At 25.6% G+C, this 27,135-nt stretch overlaps 1 protein-coding gene across 1 annotated transcript in view; it reads right to left on the minus strand.

The window, feature by feature from the left end:
- The window catches only part of LOC117168430 (ATP-dependent RNA helicase DHX30-like), a 32,922-nt gene continuing 5,787 nt past the window's right edge, over positions 1 to 27,135 (minus strand). The window contains exons 3-13 of the mRNA XM_033354075.1: positions 25,109 to 25,364; positions 24,899 to 24,998; positions 21,243 to 21,616; positions 20,937 to 21,160; positions 15,712 to 16,716; positions 8,302 to 8,643; positions 7,970 to 8,214; positions 4,744 to 4,951; positions 4,464 to 4,653; positions 521 to 636; positions 1 to 435 (exon numbers count right to left, since the gene is read on the minus strand). Coding sequence (XP_033209966.1) covers positions 195 to 435; positions 521 to 636; positions 4,464 to 4,653; positions 4,744 to 4,951; positions 7,970 to 8,214; positions 8,302 to 8,643; positions 15,712 to 16,716; positions 20,937 to 21,160; positions 21,243 to 21,616; positions 24,899 to 24,998; positions 25,109 to 25,364 — 3,301 coding nt within the window. The 3' untranslated portion in view covers positions 1 to 194. The remainder of the gene's footprint in view (positions 436 to 520; positions 637 to 4,463; positions 4,654 to 4,743; positions 4,952 to 7,969; positions 8,215 to 8,301; positions 8,644 to 15,711; positions 16,717 to 20,936; positions 21,161 to 21,242; positions 21,617 to 24,898; positions 24,999 to 25,108; positions 25,365 to 27,135) is intronic.

Below are 27,135 nucleotides of genomic sequence, written 5' to 3' on the forward strand. Positions count from 1 at the left end.
ATACTTCAACCGTTTCTATTAATAGTACTCGAATTGTCTTTATACACAAACCAGGACCTTCACTTTGAAGAACAATCCGATTTCACTCGTTTTCAAATACAGAATTTTATAAAAAATGTTATCATAATCTACATTATATACAGAGAACAACGGCACTTTGATGTTACTTTAATCTACGCAAGAGATTTCACAAATCAAAATGAGTCTTCAACATCGAAGGGATCGGATTCGAATTGCATAGAGTCTTGAACGTTCGAGTTCATATTTTTGGCAGCTACAGTCAGAATTTCGTCAAGTACTTCTAGCATTTCATTTCTATAATTATCAACAATTTCTACATCTCTAGATTCCAAAGCGAAGTGTTCTTGATTTTCTACAATGTAGCGCACAGTAGCCCATATGCTATCACGGAACTCAAAGAGTAAGCTGGCAACACTGTAAAAAAACATTATTTTTTAATTTATAAAAATGATTTCATGATTTATTAGAATCAAATAATCATTGCATGTTTATTACTTACTTTTCGCTACAGAGCAACGCTACGTTATCCTTGTCAGAAACCTTAATTATAATTTGGCTGTCTCGAAGCCGTGGCAATTCCATATCCGGCGTACTTAAATCAGTCTCCTTTTTTTGCTGAAAAAATCATTTGAAAAACTGTCATAATATAGCTACTCGACTTTCGAGTATACATCAGATTTCAATATTTGGAAAGATTTCATACGATTTCACAAAGAATGCAGAGATTACAAAATATTTTGAAATATTTTAAAAGATTTCGCAAAGATTTTAATATATTTCAAAGGGTTCCAAAGATTTTTTAAAGATTTCAAAGACCTCAGAAAGATTTCGAAAGATTTCACAAAAGATTTCAGAGATTGAAACAATATTGTTAAATATTGCAGAAAATTTCCTCAAGGCTTCGCAAAGATTTTGAAGATTTTAAAAGATTAAAGAAGTTATTAAAAAATTTTAATGTTTTCAAACATTTCAGAGATCAAAAATTATATTTACATATTTAAGAATATTTCAATTTATTTCAAAAAATTTTAATATTTCAGAAAGATTTAAATGATTTTACAAAAATTTCAGAAGATTTCTCAAAGAATTCAGAAATTAGCAAATAATTTTTAATATTTAGAAGATTTCTATATATTTAAATTTTTTTAATACTTCAGAAAGATTTAAATGATTTTACCAGGATTTCAGAAAAATTCCAATGATTTCAAACATTTCGGAAATTAATCAATAATTTTTAATATTTCAAAAAGATTTCAAAAGAATTCAGAAAAAGTCTATATGATTTTACAAAGATTTCAGACAAATACCAATGATTTCAAATGATTTCACCAAAATATTTAAGAAATTACTTAATAGTTTTCAATATTTTAGAAGACTTCTATATATTTCAAAAAATTTTAATAATTCAAAAATATTTCAATAATTTTACACAGATTTCAAAAGAATTCAAAAGCTTCAGAAAAATTCCAATGATTTCGAAAGATTTCAGTAATTACCAAATAATTTTTAATATTTTGGAAGATTTGGCCAAGATTTCAATATATTTCAAAAAATTTAAATATTTCAGTGATTTTACGAAGATTTCAAAAGAATTAAAAAAATTTCAGAAAAATTCTACATGATTTCAAAAAGATTTCAGACATTCCAATGATTTCAAAGATTTCAGTATTATTTCAAAAGATTTCACAAAATTTTCATAAATTACAAAATATTTTTAAATATTTTTGAAGATTTCAATATATTTCAAACGATATAAATTATTTCATAAAGCTTTTTAAGATTTCACTAAGATTTGACCAATTTTCCAATGATTTCTAAAATTTCAGAGAATAAAAAATGTTTTGAATTTTCACGAATATATCAAAGGCTTCACAAAGATTACAAAATATTTTTAAATTTTTTAGAAGATTTCGCAAAGATTTTAATATATTTCAAAGGATTCCAAAGATTTTTGACAGATTTTAAAGATTTCGGAGATTGAAACAATGTTTTAAAATATTGCAGAAAATTTCGCCAAGGCTTCATTTCAAAAATTTTTTAATATTTCAGAAAGATTTCCATGATTTTACAAAGATTTAAGAAAAATATCAATGATTTCAAAGATCTCAGTAATTAACAAAGCATTCTTAATATTTTGGAAGATTTTAATATATTTCATAAAGATTTCAATGACTTTACAAAGATTTCAAAATAATTCAGAAAAATTCTACATTATTTTAAAAAGATTTCAGACAAATTCCAATGATTTCAAAGATTTCAAACGATTTCACAAAGACTTCAGAAATACCTAATGATTTTCAATATCTTCGAACATTTCTATATATTTCAACAATTTGTAATATTTCAGAGAGATCTCAATGATTTTGGAAAGATTTTTAAAAAATTCAAAAGATTTCAGAAAGATTCTACATGATTTCACAAAGATTTCAAATATTTTCGACAAATTCCAACGATTTCAAAGATTACAGAAAAAATTCAAAAAGATTTCAGAAATAACATAATATTTTAGAAGATTTCTACATATTTCAAAAAATTTTAATAATTCAAAAATATTTCAATGATTTTACAAAGATTTCAGTAATTACCAAATAATTTTTAATATTTTAGAGGATTTTTCCAAGATTTCAATATATTTCAAAAAATGTAAATATTTCAGAAAGATTTCTATGATTTCACAAAGATTTTTAAAAAATTCTACATGATTTCAAAAAGATTTCAGAATTATTTCAAAAGATTTCGCCAAATTTTCAGAAATTACAAAATATTTTTGGAAGATTTCAATATATTTCAAAGGATTTCAAAGATTTCAAAGATTTCAAAGATTAAATTTTTTTGAAATTTCACGAATATGTCAAAGGCTTCGCAAAGATTACAACGTATTTTTAAATGTTATAGAAGATTTCGCAAAGATTTAAATATATTTCAAAGGATTTCAAAGATTATTGAAAGATTTTAAAGATTTCAAAGACTACAGAAAGATTTCAAAAAATTTAACAAAAATTCCAGAGATTGAAACAATATTTTTGAATATTGCAGAAAATTTCGCCAAGATTTCATAAAGATTTTAAAGATTTTTAAATATTTCAGAAATATTAAAAAACTGTCAATGATTTCAAAGATTTCAGAGATTACAAATTATATTTTTATATTTTAGAATATTTCAATATATTTAAAAGATTTCAGAAATTACAAAACATTTTTTATATTTTAGAAGATTTCGAGAAGATTGTAATATATTTCAGAAATTTAAAAGATTTTGTAAAGATTTCACAAAGATTTCAGAAATAACAAAATATTTTTTAATATTTCAGAAGATTTCAGTATATTTCAGAAATTTAAAAGATTTCAGAGATTACAAAATATTTTTGAATTTCACAAATATGTCGAAGGCTTCGCAAAAATTGAAAAGAGATTTAAACGATTGCAAAGATTTGAGAAAGATTTCGAAATAATTAATGAAGATTTCAAAAATTATAAAATATTTTTAAAGATTTCAGAAGATTTCGGAAATATTTAAATAAATTTTTAATTATTTCAAAGATTGGCAAGATTTCTAAGATTTTACATACATTTCAAAAGATTTCAGAAAGATTTTAATGATTTCACAGATTACAAAATATTGAAAAATATTTTATCAGATTTTAAAGATTTTACAAAGATTTCACAAAAGTTTTTATTCTCCTTTTATCTAGCTCGATCGATATCAAAAAATTGTACTTATAAAAAATACTAATTTACACTGCCGTGCAAAAGTTTTAGGCCACCTTTTTTTTATAACTGAATAAATTCTCTTAATTTTAATTATACCAGAGATAAAAAAAATTCTCTTGAAAAGGTTGTTTTCGAAATTCTGTATAAAATAAGCCCAGGGTGAAGCCAATTTCTCTAGTTTTTAAGTAGATATTGAAAAAATGTATTGCAAATTCAATGTTTTCTTAAATTTTCAATAACTTCAGAAATAGTCAACATTTTTCAGTGTTCGCATGCTCATTTTGAAGATTTTTTTTCACCGTATGACAACAGCTTATGAGTATAAATTGTAAACATTTTCTTTTTGAAGAAAATTTTTTTTCTTCTTTTCTTTTGAGTTGTAACAAAAAAGTTGGAAAAATTGCAATATTATTTCAATGTAATTTCTTTAAAATATATATTTATTTAACGTTTATTCTGATTTGCCTTGACATTGAAAAATGTTCACTATTTCGAAAGCTATTGAAAATTTAAGAAAAATTGAAATTTACACTATTTTGGCAATATCTACTTAAAAAATAGACAAATTGGCTTCACCCTGGGCTACAGAATTTCGAAAAAAATCAACCTTTTTAAGAGAATTTTTGTTTAGCCCTGTATAATTAAAATTAAGAGAATTTATTCAGTCATAAAAAAAAGAGATGGCCGTAAACTTTTACACGACAGTGTAAGGTATTTTGTAAATTATTTACCTCATATCCAAAAATGTGCCCCTGGCTGAATAACATGACTGTCAAGGGGCTAATCGCACTGGAGTCGCGAATCATCGTCTTTCTCCTCTCAACGGAAAACGTTTTCTTCACGTAAGTGAAATAAGGAGTCGGATAATGCTCCCTCAAATGATTTACACTTTCTGGAGTTGTGCGCGTATCGTTACCATTTCTATACAAGAACACAAATTTCAGATAGAATAAACAATTAAAATTAACGAAAAACAATTCGAAATTATCGAAATAAATTTCTCCAACTTACTCGTCTTGAAGAACCCTATTACTTTTCACAAATCGGTCGCGGACCCTCTCATATCCTACGTATTTTACTACATGATCAACTCCTGAAAGAATGACTGCCTTCACCATTTCATCGCTCTGCGAATATTGCTTTAGAGTAGGAACATCTTCTACACTCTCCCTTATTCCTAACACGGAGCCAAGATGTTGCGAATGTTGATTTCTCAGTTCTGAAAAAATTAAGTAAAAAAATCTGTACTAAATTAATGTCAAACAAAAGCCTTAAACATTATCAGAATGTCTACTCGACGGATTACTTTCAATTTCTGGTTATTTCCCGGTTTTTTATAAGTCAATTTTTTTATTTTTCGCACTCAATTTAAAAGATTGCAATAAAATTAAACGACTTCAAACCATTTTTACAGAATTCCGGAGATTTCCAAAAGTTCTCGAAGATTTCAAATATTTTTCATTTTAAACAGGGAATTTTAGAGAAGAATTATAATTCTGAGTTGAAACATCAATCGATTTTCGATCACAAGATTCAAAATTACAATTCTGATTTGGAGCAGAAAATTTAGTAACAAAAGTCTAAATTATAAGTCTTTATGGTAATTCTTCACAGAAATTCCCTGCTTCAGGACAAAATTACTTTTATTTCCAAAACTTCTCTGTTCCAAGTCAGGATTATATTTATTTAAAATATTTCATATTATTATTCAGGAATATAATAATTCCTATTTTCTAAAATTGGAAAAAGGAAAGTTTCAAAATTCTGGAAAATATATTTTTGAAAAGAATAATCATTTTTAATTTCAAAATCTGACGAACTACGACTTGCAACAGATTTTTTTTCGTTGTAATTTCTATTTTTATAAATCAGAATTAAAATTAAATTTATTTAAAAAAATTCTTTTCCATAGCAAAATTAAATTTGATTATAAAATTTCTTAATAAAGTTTAGAAATATAGTAACTCGCTTTTTCCGAAATTTGGGAAAGGTAACTTTCAAATTGTGTAGAACTCTTGAAACAGGGATTTTTTAATTCAGTTTTTCTAAACCAGTATCAAATTTTATTATGAAAAATCTCTGTCCTATATTATAAATAAATATAAAAATACGTTAACATTTTTAATAGTCTAAATTAAAGAATCAAGCAATGAATTTTTAAAATTTTCAAAATTAGATTATTTTAAGTAATTTTAAGCTAGACACATTAAAAATTGAAAATTACTTTTTTTTAACTTAACAGTTCTTAAATTATAAGTTAAATTATTTTAACTTCAAACAGTCTAGGCATCCTTCAAAAGCTTTGAAATTTTATTTAAAAATCTTGAGAAATTTAGAATGGTTTAAAATTTTTCCAAATTCAAAATAATTTTTGAATTTTTTTTCGGAACTTTCAAATATATTTCAAAATTAATTGAATTTGTTCTATAACTTTTAGATAATCCCGCAAATTAAAAAAAAACTTAAATTTGAATTAATAAATAATAATAGAACACATATTATTTTCAAAAGTATTAGAGTAATTTTAAGAGATATTTAGAAGTTTTAAAAAGATTCGAATTAAATTTAAAACTTGAAATAATTTCAAATACTTACAACCGAATTAAAATGTAGATTTTTGCAGATTTCAAACCAAAAATTTAGAATTTTTAAATAATTGTGAAAGACTTCAAAAGAATAAAAATTGTTCTTAAGATTCTTACGGAAATTGAAAAATTATTAAACGTTCTTCAAAAATCTAAAGATTCATAGCTGTCTATGTAAAAGAATTCAGTTTCAAATTGTTTTCTTTTAAATATTTGGTTTCAATTTACGCATCTTAAATGAACAGTGAAATATTGCTAAATATGAAATACTTATTCTTTTTCTACATTAAGAAATTTCAAATTAAGTGGGATAGAAATTAAATAATTTAGACTCACAATATTTTAAATTTAATAAAAACCTTTAATTATGACTATATTATTATGACTTTATTTTTAAGTTAAAAATAGTAAAACCCACGTTTACATTTTTTAATGGCTAAAAAAATTAATAGAAATAATATATTAATAAATTTATCTATTAAATTTAATATAAAAAATAATATAAAGGAAGACCTGAAACTCTGAATTAAAAATATATTATTGATAAATCATGAAAATTTTTATTTAAAAATAAGATTATCGAAATAAATAATATAATAATTTCAATTTTTATCAAGACTCTCGGATTTTAAATCGGAAGTTAGAATCTGGAAATTCTCAAATTTTGAACGGATCTAGAATTGTTTGGTCAAATCAATTATTGTTCAGATTTCTATACTTAGAGTACAGATCCATTTTAAAAATGATTTATTTATTTATATTTACAGTTGATAAAATTAAACTGTTTTTATAAAAAAAATTCAAATTCAAATGCTTTTAATTTTTAATTGTTTAAATCTTCAAACTGCACTTTAATTATTTCAAAAACTGTTAAAATCAAGCTTAGGCAGATTTTTCTTTTGAAAATTCGTAAAATTCCCGGTTTCCCGGTCCGGCGGCCATCCTGTTTTTGATCAAAGAATCTTCGATAAAATCATCATTTCACGGTTTTCCAGGTTTCCGGGTCCAGCGGCTACCCAGCACAAAGTAAAAATTTCACTTCATTGCGGAACTTGTCTATCCCAATCTCAAAATTATATTTTTTTATTTGAAATTCTGTTTCCTAATTATCAAAACTATAATTATTTCCTAGGATTCCCTGTCCCAAAGTCTAAATTATAATTCTTTACTAAAATTTCCTGTCCCAAAATCAATATTATAATTCTTCACGGAAATTCCCTACCTTAAACTCAAAATTGTATTTCTTTACTGAAATTACATGTCGAAACTAAAAATTATAATTCATAGAGAAAATGTAATGTTACAGATTAGGATTATTTTAATTCTTCACATGATTTTTTAATATTTATTTTATTTCTTCCCGGTTCCAGTTCAGAATTATAAATCTTTTAGAAAATTGACTGTCTCAAAGTCGAAATAATAACCCTTTACTGAAATCCCCTGTCCCAAATTCCCTGTTTCAACTCAGAATTAGAGTAATAAACATGAAACTACTTTTAATTTTCATATTACTACATTCGAGGGAAAAATCTCTGTCACTGAATCAAATTCCCGGTTTTTACCCAGTGAACAAAATTCCCAATCCTTTCCTGATTTTCCCGATTTCCCGGTTACATAGACACCCTGAATATTATGACAAGTATTAATCCTACTTTTCACAGTAAACATTCGCATGTGATTGAGTCCAGTTTCGTCAGCAAACTTTTCCGCGAGTGCTTCGTCTTTTTTCATAAAAGCTTCCCACTGCATGTATAACCAGCTCAAAGCAAGATGGTCACTGGAAGAGCTGAAGCGTCTTTTTACAGATCGAATCTCATCTTTACGTATCAAAGCATTTCTGAAGATCTCGATGTTCATCGAAAATAAGGTTACTAACGTCAAAATCGGATCCACACAGCTATAATTTAAAAAAAAAAACAAGTATTAAACACCTAAAAACATTCGGAGAAATAAATATTATTCAAATAAAATTAGGGGAACTTACTTAAAAATACTGGAATAAATCAGGGTTTTTCCAAGAATAGGAGAAAGGGTCAGCATGCCCATTTTTTTACCGAGGGCTGTGAGATTCTCCTCCTTATCCAAAGCTCCCAACTTTATAAGATTTTCTACAGAAGTACGTACAACGTGCTTATCGGGAGGATCGATCATCGTTGATAAAAATTCCTCGACTCTCTCCTTACTGTATAACTTACAATCGAGAGCAACCCTTTCTAAAGAAACACATTTTATCTCAGGCGCAGGAAATGGTTTCAATTGCTCGTATTCCGACTTTGTCATTAAGTGGAAACTTTCACCTGGCTGAACTCTTCCTGCTCGTCCCCTTCTACAGAATATAAAATATAAAAGTGGTATAAAACTAATAATCAAATCTCAACCCACATGAACATCAATAACAGAAGCGGACTGAATTCACCAACTATTCAGGTAAAAGTCAAACAAACTGGCCCCAAAAACGATACTACGCAATTTTTGTTGTTGTAATAGTTCAGAAGATTTGAAAGCTTCCCAAGGATTTAAAAGGTTTTCAAGTGATTCAGAATTATTTTCAAAGAATTTGATAAACTTTAGCAGGATTTTGAAGGATTTCGATAGATATGAAAATTTGAGAAACGTTTTATAATGTTTCTATTAATTTCAAAGATTTCCACAAGAATTAAGGGATTTCGTAACACTTCCAAGATTTGAAGTAATTTTCAAATATTTCAAAGGATTTTATAGAATTGAAAAAATTCCATGCGTTTTAAATAATTTCCTTGAATTTCCGAAAATATGGAAGGATTTGTGCAATTTTAGGTTACTTTAAAAGATTCCCAGGAATTTCAGAGGAATTAAAAATATTTTAAAGAATGTTTAAGATATTTTAATGAATTTCAAGGAATTTTATCAGATTTATTGTAATTTCATGGGATTTCAAGGAATTTTAAACTACTTTTTTCTCTCAAGAACGTATTCACAATTATTGAGATTTTTAAGAATTTCAGAGATTTAAATTTTTTTTAGAATTTTCCAAGAAATTTCGAATAGATTCCGTAGGATTTCCACGATTTCCAAATTATTTAAATTATTTAAAATAAATTTCAACAAAAAAAAAGGGATTTTACATAACTTAAATGTTTTAAGTTATTTCAAGTAATATCATCAGATTTCATGTATGTAAATGGATTTGAAAATTCAATTTGAATATCAAGGATTTAAAGAGATTTAAAAATATTTCAAGACATTTCCAAACATTTTTATGAATTTCAAAGTTTTTATGATATTTTAGATGATTCCAATACATTTTCAATATATTTTCCAGAATTTTGGGAGATTTCAAAAATTATACAAAATATAAAAATTAGAAAATGTTTTTAAATATTTTTGAAGATTTCAATATATTTCAAAGGACATAAATTATTTCATAAAGATTTTTAAGATGTCACAATGATTTGACCAATTTTTCAATGATTTCTAAAATTTCAAAGATTAAAAAATATTTTGAAATTTCACGAATATATCAAAGGCTTCGCAAAGATTACAAAATATTTTAAAATGCTTTAGAAGATTTCGCAAAGATTTTAATATATTTCAAAGGATTTTAAATATTTTTGAAAGATTTCAAAGAATTCAACAACGATTTCCAAGATTGAAACAATATTTTTAAATATTGCAGAAAATTTCGCCAAGATTTCATAAAGATTTAAAACTATTTCAGAAATATTAAAACAATTTCAATGATTATAAATATTTTAGAGATTACAAATTATATTTTTATATTTCAGAAGATTTCAATATATTTCCAAATTTTTAAAGATTTCAAAAATGTTACAAAGATTCTACATGATTTGACAAAGATTTCAGAAATTACAAAACATTTTTAATATTTTAGAAGATTTCGAGAAGATTTCAACATATTTCAGAAATTTAAAAGATTGTAAAAAGATTTTATAAAGGTTTCAAAAGAATTGAAAATATTTCAGAAAGATTCTACATGATTTCACAAAGATTTCAGAAAAATTCCAATATTTTCAAAGATTTCACAAAAATTTTAAAGATTTCAAAAGAATTCAGAAATATTTCAAAAATGCCAATGATTTCAAAGATTTCAGAAATTACAAATTATATCTGAATACTTCATGAGATTTCGCAAAGGTTTCAATATATTAAAAAACATTGTCAAAAATTAAAAAGATTTCGGAAAGATTCTACATGATTTCACAAAGACTTCAGAAAATTTCCAATGATTCAAAATATTTTTTTAATATTTCAGAAGATTTCAATATATTTCAGAAATTTAAAAGATTCCAGAGATTACAAAATATTTCCAAATTATTTTCCAAAGATTTCCAAATATTTAAAATAATTTCAACAAAAAAAGATTTCAACAAATTAAAAGGATTTGAAGAGCCTTTAATATATTTTAAGACATTTCCAAAAAATTTTTATGAATTTCGAAGTTTTTATGATATTTTAGATGATTCCAATACATTTTCAATATATTTCCAGAATTTGGAGAGATCTCAAAGGATTTGAAAATATTTCAAAAGGGTGAAAAAGACTTCGAAGGGGTTTAAATATGACAACGTATATTAAAAGATTACAAAGAATTTTCAAGAGATTAAAAAATTTTCAAGGATTTTAAAGGATTGAAGCCAATTTAATGTGGTTTTAATTAATTTACTTGAATTTCGGAAGAATTTGTAGCATTTGAAAGGAATTTCAACAGATTTCAAAGCCTGTTTACAATATTTTCGAGAATTTCAATATTTAATTATTTGAGAAGATTCCCGAGAATTTTCAATAGACTTCAAGAATTTGGAGAGATTTCAAAGGATTTCGAAGAGGTTTAAATATTACAATGTATATGATTTCAACGAATTTCCAAGAATTTTAAAGGATTTACACAAATTTAATGTGGCTTTGAAGAATTCCATTGAATTTTGGAAGTTTTTGAAGAATTTCGTAGGATTTCCACGATTTCCAAATATTTAAAAAAACGTTTATAGAATTTTAACGAACTTAAGGAATTTCATAGAACTTAAATATTTCAAGTCATTTCAAGTAACCTCATCAGATTTCATGTAATTTAAATGGATTTTTTAAAGAATTTATTCACAATATTTGAGGGATTTTAAAAGATTTCAACGAATTTTCAAGTGTTTGAAGCGATTTTCAAATATTTCAAGAAGTTTCCAAACATGTATATGAATTTTAAAGATTTTATGATATTGTAGAAGATTCCCACGAATTTTCAAGAAATTAAAAAATTTTCAAGAATTTTAAAGGATTTAAGCCAATTTAATGTGGTTTTAATTAATTTACTTGAATTTCGGAAGAATTTTGCAGGATTTCAAGGTTTTCCAAATATTTTTGAACATTTTTAAGAAATGTAAACGGATTTCAAGGGATTTTATCAGATTTTCTGAGATTAAATAATTTAAAGGGATATTGAAGGCTCAAAAAGATATTATAATGAATTCCTCAGGATCTCAACGGATTTTATAGGACTTAAATATTTCCAGAAATTTCAAGAAATATAATCAGATTTCATTCAATTTCATGTGATTTCAATTAATATCAAAGAATGTATTCTTAATCTTTGACTTTTTTCAAAGGTTTTTAAAAAACTTGAAAGATTTGAAGAGATTCAAATATTCCAAGGTATTTCCAAACATTTTTATGAATTTCAAAGATTTTTAGAATATTTCAGAAGATTCCAATGAATTTTCAATAAATTTAAAACATTTGCAGGGATTTCAAAGAAGTTAAAATATTTTAGGGCATATTAAAAAATGCAAAGTATTTTTGAAAAGATTAAAAAAATGTCAAGGACTTTCTAAAGATTTTACAGGATTTAAACAAATTTAATAAGGTTTTAAACAATTAAGAAGATTTTCTTGAATTTCGAATATTTAAAAGAATTTTAAATGAATTTGAAAGAATTTCATAGGACTTAAATATTTAATGATTTTAATGAATATCACCAGATTTTACGCGATTTCAACCGATTTTTTTAAAAACTGTTTCAACGGATTCCAAAGAATTTTCAAGATTTAAAGAAATTTTCAAATATTACAAGGTATCTGCAAACACTTTTATGAATTTAAAAGATTTTAGGATATTTCAAGAATTATTAGGGATTTTCAAGTTTTTAAAGAGATTCTAAAGCATTTTAAATATTTTATGGTTTATCATAAGATTCCAAGGATTTAAACACATTTTATGTGCTTTTAAACAATCTCCTAGAATTTATCAAGATTTTGAATTATTTTATAGGACATATAAGGTTCAATGATATTATTAAATATCCCAAAGGAATTTTAACGGATTTTATCAAATTTCTGAAAGTTTTAATGATTTTCAGTGATTTAAAAAATCATCAAGTTATTTTAATAAATTTTCCAGAATTTCAGGAAATATCAGATTTCATGGAATTTCACAATATTTAAGGGGATTTTATGGGATTTCGATGGTTTGTAAATTTAGAGATGAGAATGAAAACTGACTGGAAGTGTTTCCCAAGAACTCTACAATATTTTTCACAAAAATCATGAAAATATAGTAAAGTACTTCTATAGACCTGTTAAAGGCGAACAATATATGTATATAATTATACATTTTCTAATGAAAAATTTTAAAAAATCGACTTATAATTTAAATAATTATGAAAATTTGTTAATGGCTACTGGATATGGGCAAAAAATAAACTAAATTCTATTATGAATCGTTAAACTGCGATGCGCCATCTGGTGACAAAAATCTGAACTAGAAAGAATAGGTACGAAGTTAAACATGTATTTTAATTTGTGCATAAAAGTGTTTTAAGGATTTTTTTGCGGAGTATAAATTGTTTATTGGACAATAAAAATAAATATTTATCGAAAAAAAAGGGTTTAGGATGGAATTTACATATTTTACAGTGAAGAAACAGATTTTTTTACAGAAATATTTTTCTAAAAAAAAAAAAGAATTATTGTACTATTTATCGTGATTTTCAGAATATTATAAACGTAAATGGACTTATTTTGGAACAAAAATGAAATCAAAGTAAATTTTTTTAAATTTATACATGAAATATTTACTATTTAAAAATCTTATCTAAAAGTTAGGTTAGAATTCGTATTTAAATTCCAGTCGTCTATTATTAGTATTCTTGGCATAATATGGATAAAATTGGTCGCTACATGGATTAATTAAAGTTTATTTAAGCTTACAATGCATTGAAACTCACATGAAATAGTGAAATAATTGTATTTTTCTTAAAAACATATTTCACAAAAATGTGTTTTTACCTGTATATGATGTAAATTCTACCTAAAACTTTTTTTTTAATTCTATACATGCTTAAAATTGTACCTACTCTTTCTGGTTGAATTTTTCGGCATCATGTGGAAATTAATGGAATTTTTAAAATTTTCCAATTGATTTGAATATTTTTGAATTTAACTCGAATTTTTTGTAGTCATTAGTCACTTCTTTGGCTAGAAGTTAGTAGGGTTTCAAATATTTGAAGAGTTTTAAAGTTTTTTTTTTGGAATTCACTCTGAAATCTTTTGAATTCTTTGGAGTTTTCTCAAATTCTGTCAATTAACTTGAATTCTTTTAAATTTACTAAGTTCTATTTGATTTAATGGATTGTAAATTTTTTTTAAGTTTTTATTTAATTGATCCTGAATTCTTTTAACCTCACCTTGAATTCTTAGGCATTTCATCAAATTCTATAAAGTTTTTATTCTATTTTTAAATTGTTATCAATTCATTTGATTTTTTTTAATTCATCTTGAATTTTTATGAGTTTCATCGTATTCTTCTCGTTTACCTCTAAATTCATTCAAAGTTCACGAAAATTAATGGAATTTTGATTTTTGTACATTTTACAATTAATTTGAATTCTTTTGAATTTAACTTAAATTGTTTTGTAGTCTTTAGTCACTTCTTTAGTTAGAAGTTAGTAGGGTTTCAAAGATTTAAAGAGATTTTAAGTTTTTTTTTAATTCACCCTGAATTCTTTTAAATTTACTCAATTCTATTTAATTTAATGGACTTTTGATTTAATCGAATTCTAGTCATGTATTATACGTATTCTTGGTATAATATGGATAAAATTTGTTGCTACATGCATTAATATGAAGTTTATTTAAGCTTAAAATACATTGAAACTCACATGAAATAATGAAATAATTGTATTTTTTTAACACCTATTTCACAAAAATACATTTTTCACTGCATAAAATGGAAATTCTATCTAAAACTATTTGTTTCTGATGAATATTTGTTTTTAGTATTCAATCATTGCTTTCTATTTCACAAAAAAATCGTAAAAACACTTTCATGAAAAAATTAAAATACATGTTTAAAATTGTACCGACTCTTTCTAGTTTCATTTTTCAACACCATGTGGCGAAATGGTAGACCACCATTCCTAACTGGAATTGGGAATGGTTAAACTGCGATTCGCCACTTGGTTACAAAAATCTGAGCTAGAAATAATAGGTACGTTTTAAAAGATGTATTTTAATTTGTGCATAAAAGTGTTTTAACGATTTTTTTGGAATATAAATTATTTATTGGATAATAAAAATAAATCTTTATCGGAAACAAAGATTTTTGGATGGAATTTACATATTTTATAGTGAAGAAGCAGATTTCTTAACAGAAATATTTTTCTAAAAAAGAAACAATTATAGTACTATTTATCGTGAGTTTCAAAAGATTATAAACTTAAATGGACTTATTTTGAAACGAAAATTAACTTAAAGTAAATTTTTATTAATTTAAACATAAAATACATTAGAATTCGTATTTAAATTTCAATCGTCTATTAATCGTATTCTTTGCATAATATTGATAAAATTTGTTGCTACATAGATTCATTAAAGTTATTCTAAACCTAAAATGTATTGAAACTTACATAAAATAGTGAAATAATTTTTTTTTAACCTATTTGATAAAAATGTGTTTTTGTTACTGTATAAAATGGAAATTCTATCTCAAACTATTTGTTTTTAATGAAGATTGATTTTTAGTATTTAATTACTATTTTATACTTCATAAAACGATCGTAAAAACACTTTTATGCAAAAATTAAAATACATCTTTAAAATTGTACCTGCTCTATCTAGTTCGAGTTTTTGATACCAGGTGGCGAAATGATAGATCTCCATTCCCAATACGACATTATGTAAAATATACTCGAAAATACATTGTTTTTCAAGTGAAAGGAGAAATAATTTTTACCTATTCCTAATATCTATCGATAAATAGTATCCTAAATTACTGGAAATCGTTAAAACAGAATTTCAAAGAATTGCTTCTTATCCAGTTGGAATACTCACTTCTTTGAGAACATAATAATCTAAAATATTTTTTAATTAATAATCTAAATTAAAAAATAATCTAAATCTTCTCTCACCTTTGATGAAGATTTGCTTTCGAGATCCTATAACTTTGCATCGTATCGACCTCCTTCACTTTATCCCATCGAACTTCCTTATGAGTCGCAGAATCCACAACGTAAACGACATCCGGTACAGTGATTCCAGTTTCGGCGATGTCTGTGGCCAAAATAATTTTCCTTACACCCGACGGAGGCTTCTCGAAAATTTTTTGCTGATCATAATGCGGCAACAGTGAATGAATAGGCAGCACCATTTGTCTGTTTCTTTTCCTATTATTCTCCTTTAAAAGCTTTTCCACCTGGACTATTTCAGTCCATCCTGGCAGGAAGCACAAAATAGCGCCCTGTGGTTTATTATCACTTATCCACTGCACCACCTTTGCCACTTTATCGCTCTCCACTTGAGGCCGATAGTACTTTTGCTCTGGTTCTTCAAAAATCCATTTTGCACGAACCAGCTCAGCAATATCTTCTGCAAAGTGCATTTTCACGGGGTATGACTTTCCCGGAATTTCTAAACTCGCACATTCGAAGTAATTTTGAAAAAGGTCCGCATTTAAAGTCGCCGACATTATAATGATCTTGATGTCCCTGTTTTTCTTCACAACCCGCTTCAATAGTGCTAGAAGCATGTCAATATCGACATTTCTTTCGTGCGCTTCGTCGAGGATAAGATGCGAACAGCCAATCAAGTCGGGATTGTCCTGCATTTTTTTGAGCAATACACCAGTCGTGCAAAATAAAATCGCGCCGGGAGTTTGGGGAAGATGTTGTTGCAACTTGACTTTGTAGCCAACCACATCGCCTAACCTTTCTCCTCTTTCGCGAGCAATACGATCTGCAAGTGAAGTTGCAGAAATTCTTCGAGGTTGGGTAACTACGATATTACATTTGCTGGCTTGACCTTTTTTCGTAAAACTATCTATAATGAATTGAGGAACTTGAGTCGTTTTCCCGCAACCCGTGTCTCCTTTGATCAGAACTATCTGATTATTTTCTATCTGCTTCAGGATTTCATCCCTGATAACAAAAATTTAAACATGTCAGGGCTCGAATTCACTTCAGAGAGCATAAATAGAAGCTGGCCGTTTTAATGGAGGAAAAAGAAATCCTCGTATATTCACGGTAATCACACATTTTTAACGCTCATGAAAAAAATATTTTAAAACGACTTTTCTTATTCTTTTAATAGTTCGATCAACAATTTTATGCTATAATTAAAGAGGTACAACAATAAATTAAACATTCAGTAATATTTGATAGGATCATTTTCAAATCAGGCATGTTCTACACTTCAAGTCGAATAATTTCTTTAAAAAATCGTCCATTTTTGATAGAAAATTCATCTTATTGGTTGAAAATTAGTTTTTTAGGATTTAGAATTCATTTTTTAAAGAGAAAATGTAACTCTTCCATTTTTTGACAAAAATTGATCTTTTTTTATAGAAATTTAATCTTCTTGGTTGATAAATATACTATTTCGTTGAAAATTTATATTGATTTTATTGAAAATTAAGTTTTTTACTAAAAATTAAAATATTTTTAGTTAAAAATTGATATGTTTTCGGTGAAAATCCGTCTTTTATGTTAGAATAGTACTTTCATTAGTCGAAACTCCATCTTTTCGGTTAAAAATTCATTTCTGTGGTTCAAAATTGAACTATTTTATGGAAAATAATTCGTTTTTTTTTAACTGAAAATTTATTTTACCAACTGCAAATTTAATTATTTTATTTTTGGTACTTAATTTATCTTTTTAGATCAAAATTCATTTATTGTGTTGAAAACTCGTCTTCTTCGAATTGAAAAGTAAATAATTTTGGTCCAAAATTCATATTTTTTGATTGAATATTTAACCAATTAATTCAAATTTTATCTTTTTGGTTGAAAATTAATTTGTTCTTGGTTGAAAATGTAATCATTTTGTTGAAAAATCAATCTTGTTCGTTAAAAATTTATTTTTCTGACTGAAAATTTAAATAATCTATATTTTGTTGAAAAAAATATTTTTTAGTGAATAATTCATGCATTTTGTTCAAAAATCGTCCTTTTTAATTATTTTTTGTATCACTTTATTTGAAAATTCACTTAACTATTCCAATTTTTGTGGAAAATTTACCTTTTTTGATAGAAATGTATTTTTTTTCGTTAAAAAATGTTCTGTTTTGTAGTCAATTTAACTATTCTATTTTTCGTTAAGAATTCATTTCTTTGGTTAAAAAATGTTTAGTTAAAAATTAGTTTTTTTTTAAATAGAAAGTTCATCTTTTGGGTTGAAAATTCCACTATTTCGTCAAGAGCTCATATTTTTGGTTCAAATTTATATTTTTAGTTGAAAATTGAAATATTTTATTGAAACTGTATCTTTTTTGGTAGAAATTTTCTCTTTTGGGTTTAAAATTGAATTCTTTTTTAAGAATTCAATTTTTTTTGGTTGATTGTTTTAACTGAACATTTAATTCTCCTATTTTTGTTTAAAACATCATTTTTTATGGAAAGAAGAACTATTTAGTTGAAAATCCTTTGTTCTTTGGTTCAAAATTTATTTTTCTAACATTTTAACGATTCTAATTTTGGTTGAAAATTCATCTTTTTTTAATGAAAATTCATATATTTCGTTGAAAATTGGTCTTCTTTGGTAGAAAATTATTCTTTTGGGTTGAAAATTTAACTATTTGGTTAAAAATTCATATTTTTGTTTGAAGATTCATCATTTCCGTGAAAAATTCATTTCTTAGGTTGAAAATTTACCTTTTTGATTTGAAAACTCAACTAAAAAGTGATTAAAATATATTTATGAAGTAACAACATTTTTTGCACTAATATTATTAATCTTATAGCAAATAATATTTTTTCTATTACTTTGACTTCTTTTACCTTTAATTAATTATTATATTATTAAGATAGAAAATACGATTTTTTAAATCGTAATTCAAAATGCTTATAAATGCTCATTAAATTCTCAAATCACATAAAGGTTTCTGATTTTCTCTGACCATTCAAAATTAAAAATCAGAATTCTAATCTAGTGACATTTAAAATATAGAATCATTACAAACTGAATAAAATCATTTTTAATTGAAATTTTTAATTTATAATTATTCTTTAAAGTTATTTAAAGTGCCTCTTGTAGAAATTTCCTGGCTTTTGTTAAGTTTTTTTTTAATCCATGGTTTTTTTCTAATAAACGAAATACCATGATTTTTGTCCAATTTCAAGGTTCAAAATGAACAAAATTGTGACACTGAAATTTGTTTGAAAATATAAAATCCACTTTCACAAAAAAAACGATACTTATATGTTTTTAAAATTTTATATGGAACTTCTCCTTTCATAATCAAGACATTCCCTGAATGTTAAGCAGGCTAAACCATTTCCGGAAGTAAAATAATTTTTTTCTTCTAAAAATTTAATTTTCAAAATTTCCTCATAATCAATATGAAGATATCACAAGTGAGAAACAGGTTTTCACACATAAAACTCACAGGATTGTGTTTCTTATAAAATAAAAATATTTTTAAAAAAAGACAAACAATATAATTGTTGGTTTTTTGTGGAAATTACACTTTCTATCTTTAAACAAAACGACGCTATTTTCTTAACTTTTAACTGTTTTGAAATTCTTTGGTCGATTTAAAAAAAGAATAGTAATAAAATTTGTATATCTAAAATATATCCAAATCTATCCAAGTTTTAGAAAAAAATTGCATTTTTTATTTCTGTGACTTGGAGCATTAGAACCGTCCTGATTTGATATCAATTAAGTGATTCCGTTACTGAACATTTGGGCTAATAAAATAATTTGTTTAAGACTGTCATTTTGAAAAATATTGAAGAATGAATCGCAAAAAATTTGAAAATCATTTTAGAATCTCTTTAAAGAAAGTTCCTTTTTTAATTTTAGCGGCCATCCTGAAATGGTGCCAATAGAGGCACATAGTTTGAAAAATAGTAGCAAAATGATGACATTAAATTCTTTGAATCATAAACTTATATACTGGATAGACCGAAAAAAATGGAAATCAAAAGCAGCCTGACACTGAAAGTTTTATTTCGTCATCTACATAATATGCAAGATTTTCAAAAATCTTGGGAGATTTCAAGATTTGTAGTTTTTTTATGACCAAATCTCATTTTTATGAACCTAAAAAAATTAAGAAATTTGAATTGCCAAATTCCTCTCCTTTTTCTTGATGTAAGTTTTGAATGCGAAATTTTTGAAAATTGGGCTATTAGGAAGATTACGAAAAAGAACCAAAATATATGATATTACTAAAAAAAGAAGAATCGCATAAAATACTAAAATTAAACTCAGGTTTGAAACATTTACAAAGATAAAGAAAATCTTTGAAAATCAATTGCTGCTTTACTTATTCCACGATAATTGTTCAATTTCCCCCACGAGAAAATCCACTTTGAAGAGTTTTAAGATTCTAGGAGTTTTTACATACTTTGAATGCTTTGAATTAAATCAAAATGAAAATCTAACCATAACAACTTACATTTTTTCGAAATGCGACAAGTTTATAATTTTACAATGTGCATGCATTTTGAACTCGAGTAGCCTGAATTGTAACATTTTGTTAATAAAAAGGTTTTCAACTTATAATGCCTTTTAGGTTTTTAAATTAAAATTTCATTTTTTTTTAACTCTAGACTTGTCTATTTCAATTCTAATGAATTGGGAAGGATCTCTAATTTTAAAGACAGTCGAAACAGAAAACAGTTAAATTTGAAATTTTCGTTACTAATAAAAGATGAGTGCCTTTATTAAATAATGTTTATATTCTTGAAGCCTTTAAAATTCAAATACTGTTTAGTTTGTGACTTATTTATTTTAAAAACTTATAATTCTAAGCTTTTTTAACTTTGAACACTTTCAATTTAATTCTTTTTACTTTTCAATATTATGAAATCAAAATGCTGATTTTAAAACTCTTTTCACTCGAAGTGAATAATTTTTCAAAGTTATTCAATATAAACTATACTGACAATTAAGGCAAAATTATACCAATTTTAAACAGTAAGAATGAAATATACATTTATTCATGTGTTAATAATCGAATCTGAAAATACTCGATTTCGAACGTTTTCGACTTTAAAATGTTCAAAAAATAAGTCCTAAAAATTAAAATAGTGCAATATTAGAATATTTTTCGTAAAAAAAAAAGCCAAAACAGTTGAAAATATTTCGAAATTCACATATTTATAGACGAGAAATAAAAAATATTTGTACGTACTTGTACGAATTGATGGGTAATTCATAACCAACAGGTTTCCTCTCTTGCAGTCTCTTATAAAGTTCGGAATTTCTATCATCAGAATGTATTTTAGGCCTGTTGATAATATTCCTATGCCTAAGAGTGGCAGTCCAACTATCTCTCGAATAATTGCCAACATCTGCATCATCCTCCGTTAGCTCAAACTTTGGTAATTCAGCTTTTGCTATGATTGGTTTGACGGACTGAAATTTTAAGAATAAAATGTGAATCTTGTTGACTGTGAGGGAAAAAAACTTGAATTTGAAAAGAATCGAAATCACTTACAGTCTCATATTTGTGAAGTAATTCCTCAACTTTCTTTTGCAACTGAAGTTCGAGGTGTATTCTAGAAGGTTGTCGCAATGACGACTGTATTTTTCTTACATCAAAAACAACCGGCAAGCCATTCTTTAATTTTCCTGATTCCTTCAGCCAGTTCAAACATTGTAAAGCTACTGCAGATGCCGACCCTCTTTTCGAACGATCCGTAGCAGTAAAAACCCGCTCTTCTGGCCACTTCACTGTACAATTGCAAGTCCATTTTTGCTTCTTTTCTGCGTAGGTAAAAGTAATGGCTTGCTCGAGTTTCAGCTGTGACTGGACTATCGAGTAGATGCTATGCAATGAAGAAACCGGTATCGGAAATTCCTTGAGAATTTCTGTAAAAACCATTCAAGCAAATATTTATTTATATAGAGGGTTTCTACAAAATCCCAATTTCGGAATTCCCTGACTTTCCCTGACCAATTTTTCAATTTTCCTGACCGTGATCAATTTTTCTTTCGAATATAAAAACAAAGTTGCACCTAAAAGATCTATAATTTTACTGTAAAAAAATATTTCTAGTCTTATCTTGAAGACTTAGTAACAATTTAGACAGACATTTATAATAGGTCATCTATAAATTAGGGAAAAAAATTAAGTAATACCATTCAGGGGGGTGGAGGGGTTTCATAAAATTTTACTGTTTCTTCTGAGGGTCTTAAAAAAAATAGTAATACTACATATATTGAAACTTAAAGCTATATCATTTTAAACAAAATAGATACATTTTTAACCAAATAGTTTATTTTTCCACCAGAAAAATGAGTTTTCAACCAAGAAGGTTAATTTGCTAGCAATAAAGGTAAATTTTCGACAAAACACATGGAATTTCAAATAAAAAAGATAAATTTGCAGTTAAAAACTATTTTGATTGAAAAAAGCGGCTTTACATCAAATAGTTTTATTTTCAACGAAAAAATGAATTTTTATTCAAGAAGGCTAATTTTCTATAAAAAAAAGGATGAACATTCAACAAAACCCAACAATTTTCAAGAAAATAGTTGAATTTTAAACTAAAAATGAAATGGTTTATTTTTCAAATTATTAAATTAATTTTTACCCAAAGAAAACGAATTTTTAACATAATAGTTAAATTTATAACCAAAAAATTAAATCTTAAAAAATTACTTTTTAACCTATTAGTTCAACTAAGCAGTTGAATCTTTAAACAAAATAAGTAATTTTTAGCTAAATATTTAAATTATTCACCAAAAAGATTAATTTTCCATCAAGAAGATTAATGTTTTACAAAAAATGCAAATTTTGAACAAAATTACATGAATTTTCAACTAAATTGTTCAGTTTTTAAGCCAAAAAGACAAATTTTCTACAAAACAGTTGAAAAAGATTCAAATAGGATAAATAAAAAACATTCAGCTAAAAAAGACGAATTAAATCATTTTTTAACCAAAAAGGTTAATTTTCTATAAAAAGATGAATTTTTATCTAAAAAAGATTAACTTTTAGTTAAAGGTTATTTTGTACGAAATAAACGCATTTTCAGCAAAACAATTAATTTTTTAACCAAAAAGATGAATTTTCTACCAAGAAAGAACGAATTTTCAACCGAATTGTTGATTTTGAAACTCGAAAAGATAAATTTTAAACCGAAAATTGAATACTTAATTTTTCAATGAAAACAATTATTTTTGCAACAACAAAAATTACAATTTTCAGAAAACTAATTGAATCCACAACCAAAAAAAGATTACTTTTCGAACCACAAAGTGGAATTTTCAACGAATGTGTTGAATTTTTAACCAAGAAAGATTTTTCAGTCAATGAAGAAAAAAATCTCATCCAAAAGATTGAATTTTCAAGCTAAAAGTACAAATTTTCTAGCAAAATAATTTGATTTTTAACCCAAAAAGACAAGCTTTCAACAAAACAGTTACATTTCAAACAAAGCAATGAATTTCTACTAAAACCAAGAATCTTCAATACCAATAAAAATCATCTTTAACAAAATACGAACTTTCATCAAAATACATGATTTTTTAACCAATTAGTTCAATTTTCAACTACTAAAGAATATTAATTTTCAACGTAAAATAAAATAGTTTAATTTTCAGTTAAAAACATTATTTTTCAACCAAATCAAATGTATTTTTATCATAATAGTTCAACTTTTAACCAATGAGATTACATTTCTATAAAAAAGGACGAATTTTAAACCAAATAGTGGAATTTTGAACAACAAAAGACGAATTTTCAAAAAAATAGTAGATTCCTTAACCAAAACAGATTAATTTTCCATTGAATAGTTACATTTGCAGCCAGAGATGAAATCTGTTTTCAAACCAAATAAGGCGAATTACAACAACAGAGTTAAATTTGCAATTAAGGAAAAATTTTCAGTCAATAAAGAAAAAAAATTTCATCAAGGTTGAATTTTTAAGCCAACAATACAAATTTTCTAGCAAAATTATTTAATTAAAAAACCAAAAAAGGAAAGTTTTCAACGAAAGAGTTAAAATTTTAAACAAAGAAATGAATTTTTCTTTAACCAAAAAAGTTCCAACTGCTGAAAAAGATAGATTTTTAATTTAAAACAGAATAGTTACATTTTTAGTTAAAACATTAATTTTCAACCAAATAAAATTTATTTTTAACGAAATAGCTGCATTCTCAACCAATGAGATTAAAATATGTCTGTCGAAAAAGAAGAATTCTAAACCAAATAGTGGAAATTTGAAGGAAAAAATAAGAATTTTCAACAAAATAGTTGTGTCCTTAACTAAAACAGATTAATTTTTAATTAAATAGTTGCATTTTTAACAAAAAAGATAAAAACTTGTTTTTAAAGCAAATAAGACAAATTTCAATAGAAAAGTTACATTTTCAATTAAGAAAGATTTTTCAGTCAATAAAGAAAACAACATTTCACACAAAATGTATCATTTTAATCTAAAAAATAAGATTTTTTACAAAACGGTTGAATTTTCAATCAAGAAATCATTTTCACTCAACAAATAAAAAAATTATCATCCAAAATGTTGAATTTTCATGTCACAAAACACGAATTTTCTACAAAAAAAGTTGAATTTTCAGAACGAAAATATGTTTTTTAAACAAAGAACTTAATTTTCAAGAAAAGAATTGAATTTTTTAACAAAATAGTTTATTTTTCAACGAAAAACAATGATTTTTTATCAAAATTGTTGAGCAATTCTAAAAAAAATATATACAATTATACTTTTGTAAAACTTAATAGTTATTAACACATTTTATTTTCAAAATCTAATCTTATTAAGGTTCCACATTCATTTAATTAACAGAATTTATATGTGTGTTCATTTTCTAAGTTTATAAAATCTTAGTAAGATATTTTGGGAGGATCAGAGCAAATCTGACGGTATTTTATATGGCGGGAAGGGGTAATTGAAAATTAAAAAAAAACGCCTTATTTAATTTTTGGATGACCCCTAAACTTTATCTTCAGTTTAGCGAAAATTCACTGACTCATTCAAGTTTTCCCTGACACTTACTAACTTTTCTTGAGCATTTTTAAATGCCCTGACTTTCTGAAATTCCCTGCTATGTAGCAACCATGATATTTATATAATTAAATTAGTGCGCATTAAATATTTTATTTCAACGGTGAAGGAAAATCTCACCTGTATGGTAAGCAGTTTGTTTATGAAGCAGCTGTTTCTCGCTATGATGCCTTCTTGGTCCCGCTCCATTTTTTTCATTATCAGCTATTTCCGCGTCCTCCTATAAATTATTAAAAAAAGTTATTTAATAATTTCTGATTGCAAATACATTTAATAGGTTTAAAAAACGTAATAAATATGCGGTTTTAAAATTAAAAATTAGATGCTTACATTCAATTCAATTTTGAGATTTATGTTATTCATTTGATTAGTTTTACCAGCCTGACAGCGCGGTATTATTTGTGTATGAATTTCATTCATACATGGCATCTTTAACCAAATGGAATTTCTAAATAAGAGTCTACTAGTAGTAGACGTCGATGAAACTGAAGACAAGATATTTTCGTTTCTATTTGTGATAAGCGCCCTGAAAATTAAATTCTGTGCGCTGCCTACGCTTTTTAACGCTTTTCTTCTTCCAATCGAACTAAAGAAGAAAATCCTTTCATTAGGCATTATATTAATTTATTTGGGTGAAAATAAAAAAGTTGGAATCATTATATTTTGAGTCAAATGCGAAAAAAAATAAATAAGGTAAACCGACTATTACTGGGACAACGTAAAAAGTTATACAACTAGTAAAAAATACTCCTTGAAATCTGTGAATTAACTGCTGCCAAATTCGCCATTTTTTTGTATTTCAAAACTTTTCCCATAACTTTTATAGCCTTGTATTATTGAAATTTCCTACATTAATATAAAAAGTAATATTTTTGCATATTTTTAATATGTTTAGGAATAAAATTCATAACTTTTTTTAGCGATTTTGTTTGATAAGTTATGAATATTTTAATGTCCCGCATTTGGAAAAATTCTTGACGAAGTTGCCTAAACCGGGAGAAGCTGTCGCTGACTGTCTCAGTTTCGGATATTTCAACGCGAGTTGCGCAATTGTATTTCCATTACTGAGATTAGTAAATATGCATTAAAATTTAATATTAAATATATGAAATATTAACGATATTAATATTATCTATTTCACTTTTTTAAATAAATTAAGTAAATGAACTTTTCTGTTAAAAACTTATATTTACGAATTAAAAATATAACTGTTTTGAAGAAAACTCGTCTTTTTTCAATGAAAATTCAATAGTTTGGTTACAAATTTTTTTCTATCTTGACTGAAAAGTCTTTTTTTTTATTCATATTTGAAACATTTTGTTGCAAATTCGTCTTTTTGGGTCTAAGATTTATCTTTTTAATTATAAATTTCATCTTTCGTGAAAAAATACAACTGTGATTGAAAATTAATCTATTTAGGTTGAGGCTTTAACAGTTTTATTGAAAATTCGTTTTCTTTTAACTAATTCAACTGCTTTCAATTTGCTATTAAAATATTTTGTGGTTGAAATATCAAGTACTATATTTTTGATCAGAATTCACCTTTTTTGGTTAACCTAATACTAAAATTTTCTGAAAAAATTGTTGAATTTTAAAATAAAATAGACTATTTTTTGACAAAAAAAGATGAATTATTATCCAAAAATATAATCGTTGATATTTGAACGACAAAATTTTTTAATTATATATTTAAAAAATTTAGTTCATTCAAAAAATTTAATTGATCCAAATTTTGCACCCAAATAGTTCGACTTGTAACTGAAACTGATAAAACTTCTACTACAAGAGATAGTTTGTCAACCAAATAATGCTTCTCATTAAAAAAAATGATTTTTTTTAACAAACAGTTGCATTTTTGCTAAAAATTAAAAATTTATAATTTAAAATATAAATTTTCGAAACAAAAAGACGAATTTTCAACGGAAATAAGTGGACGTAGAAATGATTATAGACGCGAAAACAGGATACTTAAACGATTAGTTAAAAAAAGTAAAGATACCATTAGAGCAGAAGAAGAGATAAAAATACAAAACTACTTTGAAGGAAGCAGGAAACTACTTTATAAAAAAATGAAAGGACACAAAAGTACAGAAATTGTCAACATGAGAAATAGTAGAGGGGAAATGGTAGATGATGCAGACGGAATACTAGAGGCTTTCAGAGACTATTTTAGGAGACAATTCGAAGATGAAGCTATAGAACACCACAACTGCGATGTTGAACACGATGCGATGAAAAACTCAATTGAAACAGTTTGTGTCACTGAGGTTAGGGATATAATTAAGAACTTGAAAAACGGTAAGGCTGCCGGTGTAGACGGTATTAACGCTGAAATGCTTAAACACGGTGGCGAGTAC

The sequence above is a fragment of the Belonocnema kinseyi genome, chromosome 2 (genome assembly GCF_010883055.1).
Source record: "Belonocnema kinseyi isolate 2016_QV_RU_SX_M_011 chromosome 2, B_treatae_v1, whole genome shotgun sequence".
Classification (NCBI taxonomy): domain Eukaryota; kingdom Metazoa; phylum Arthropoda; class Insecta; order Hymenoptera; family Cynipidae; genus Belonocnema; species Belonocnema kinseyi.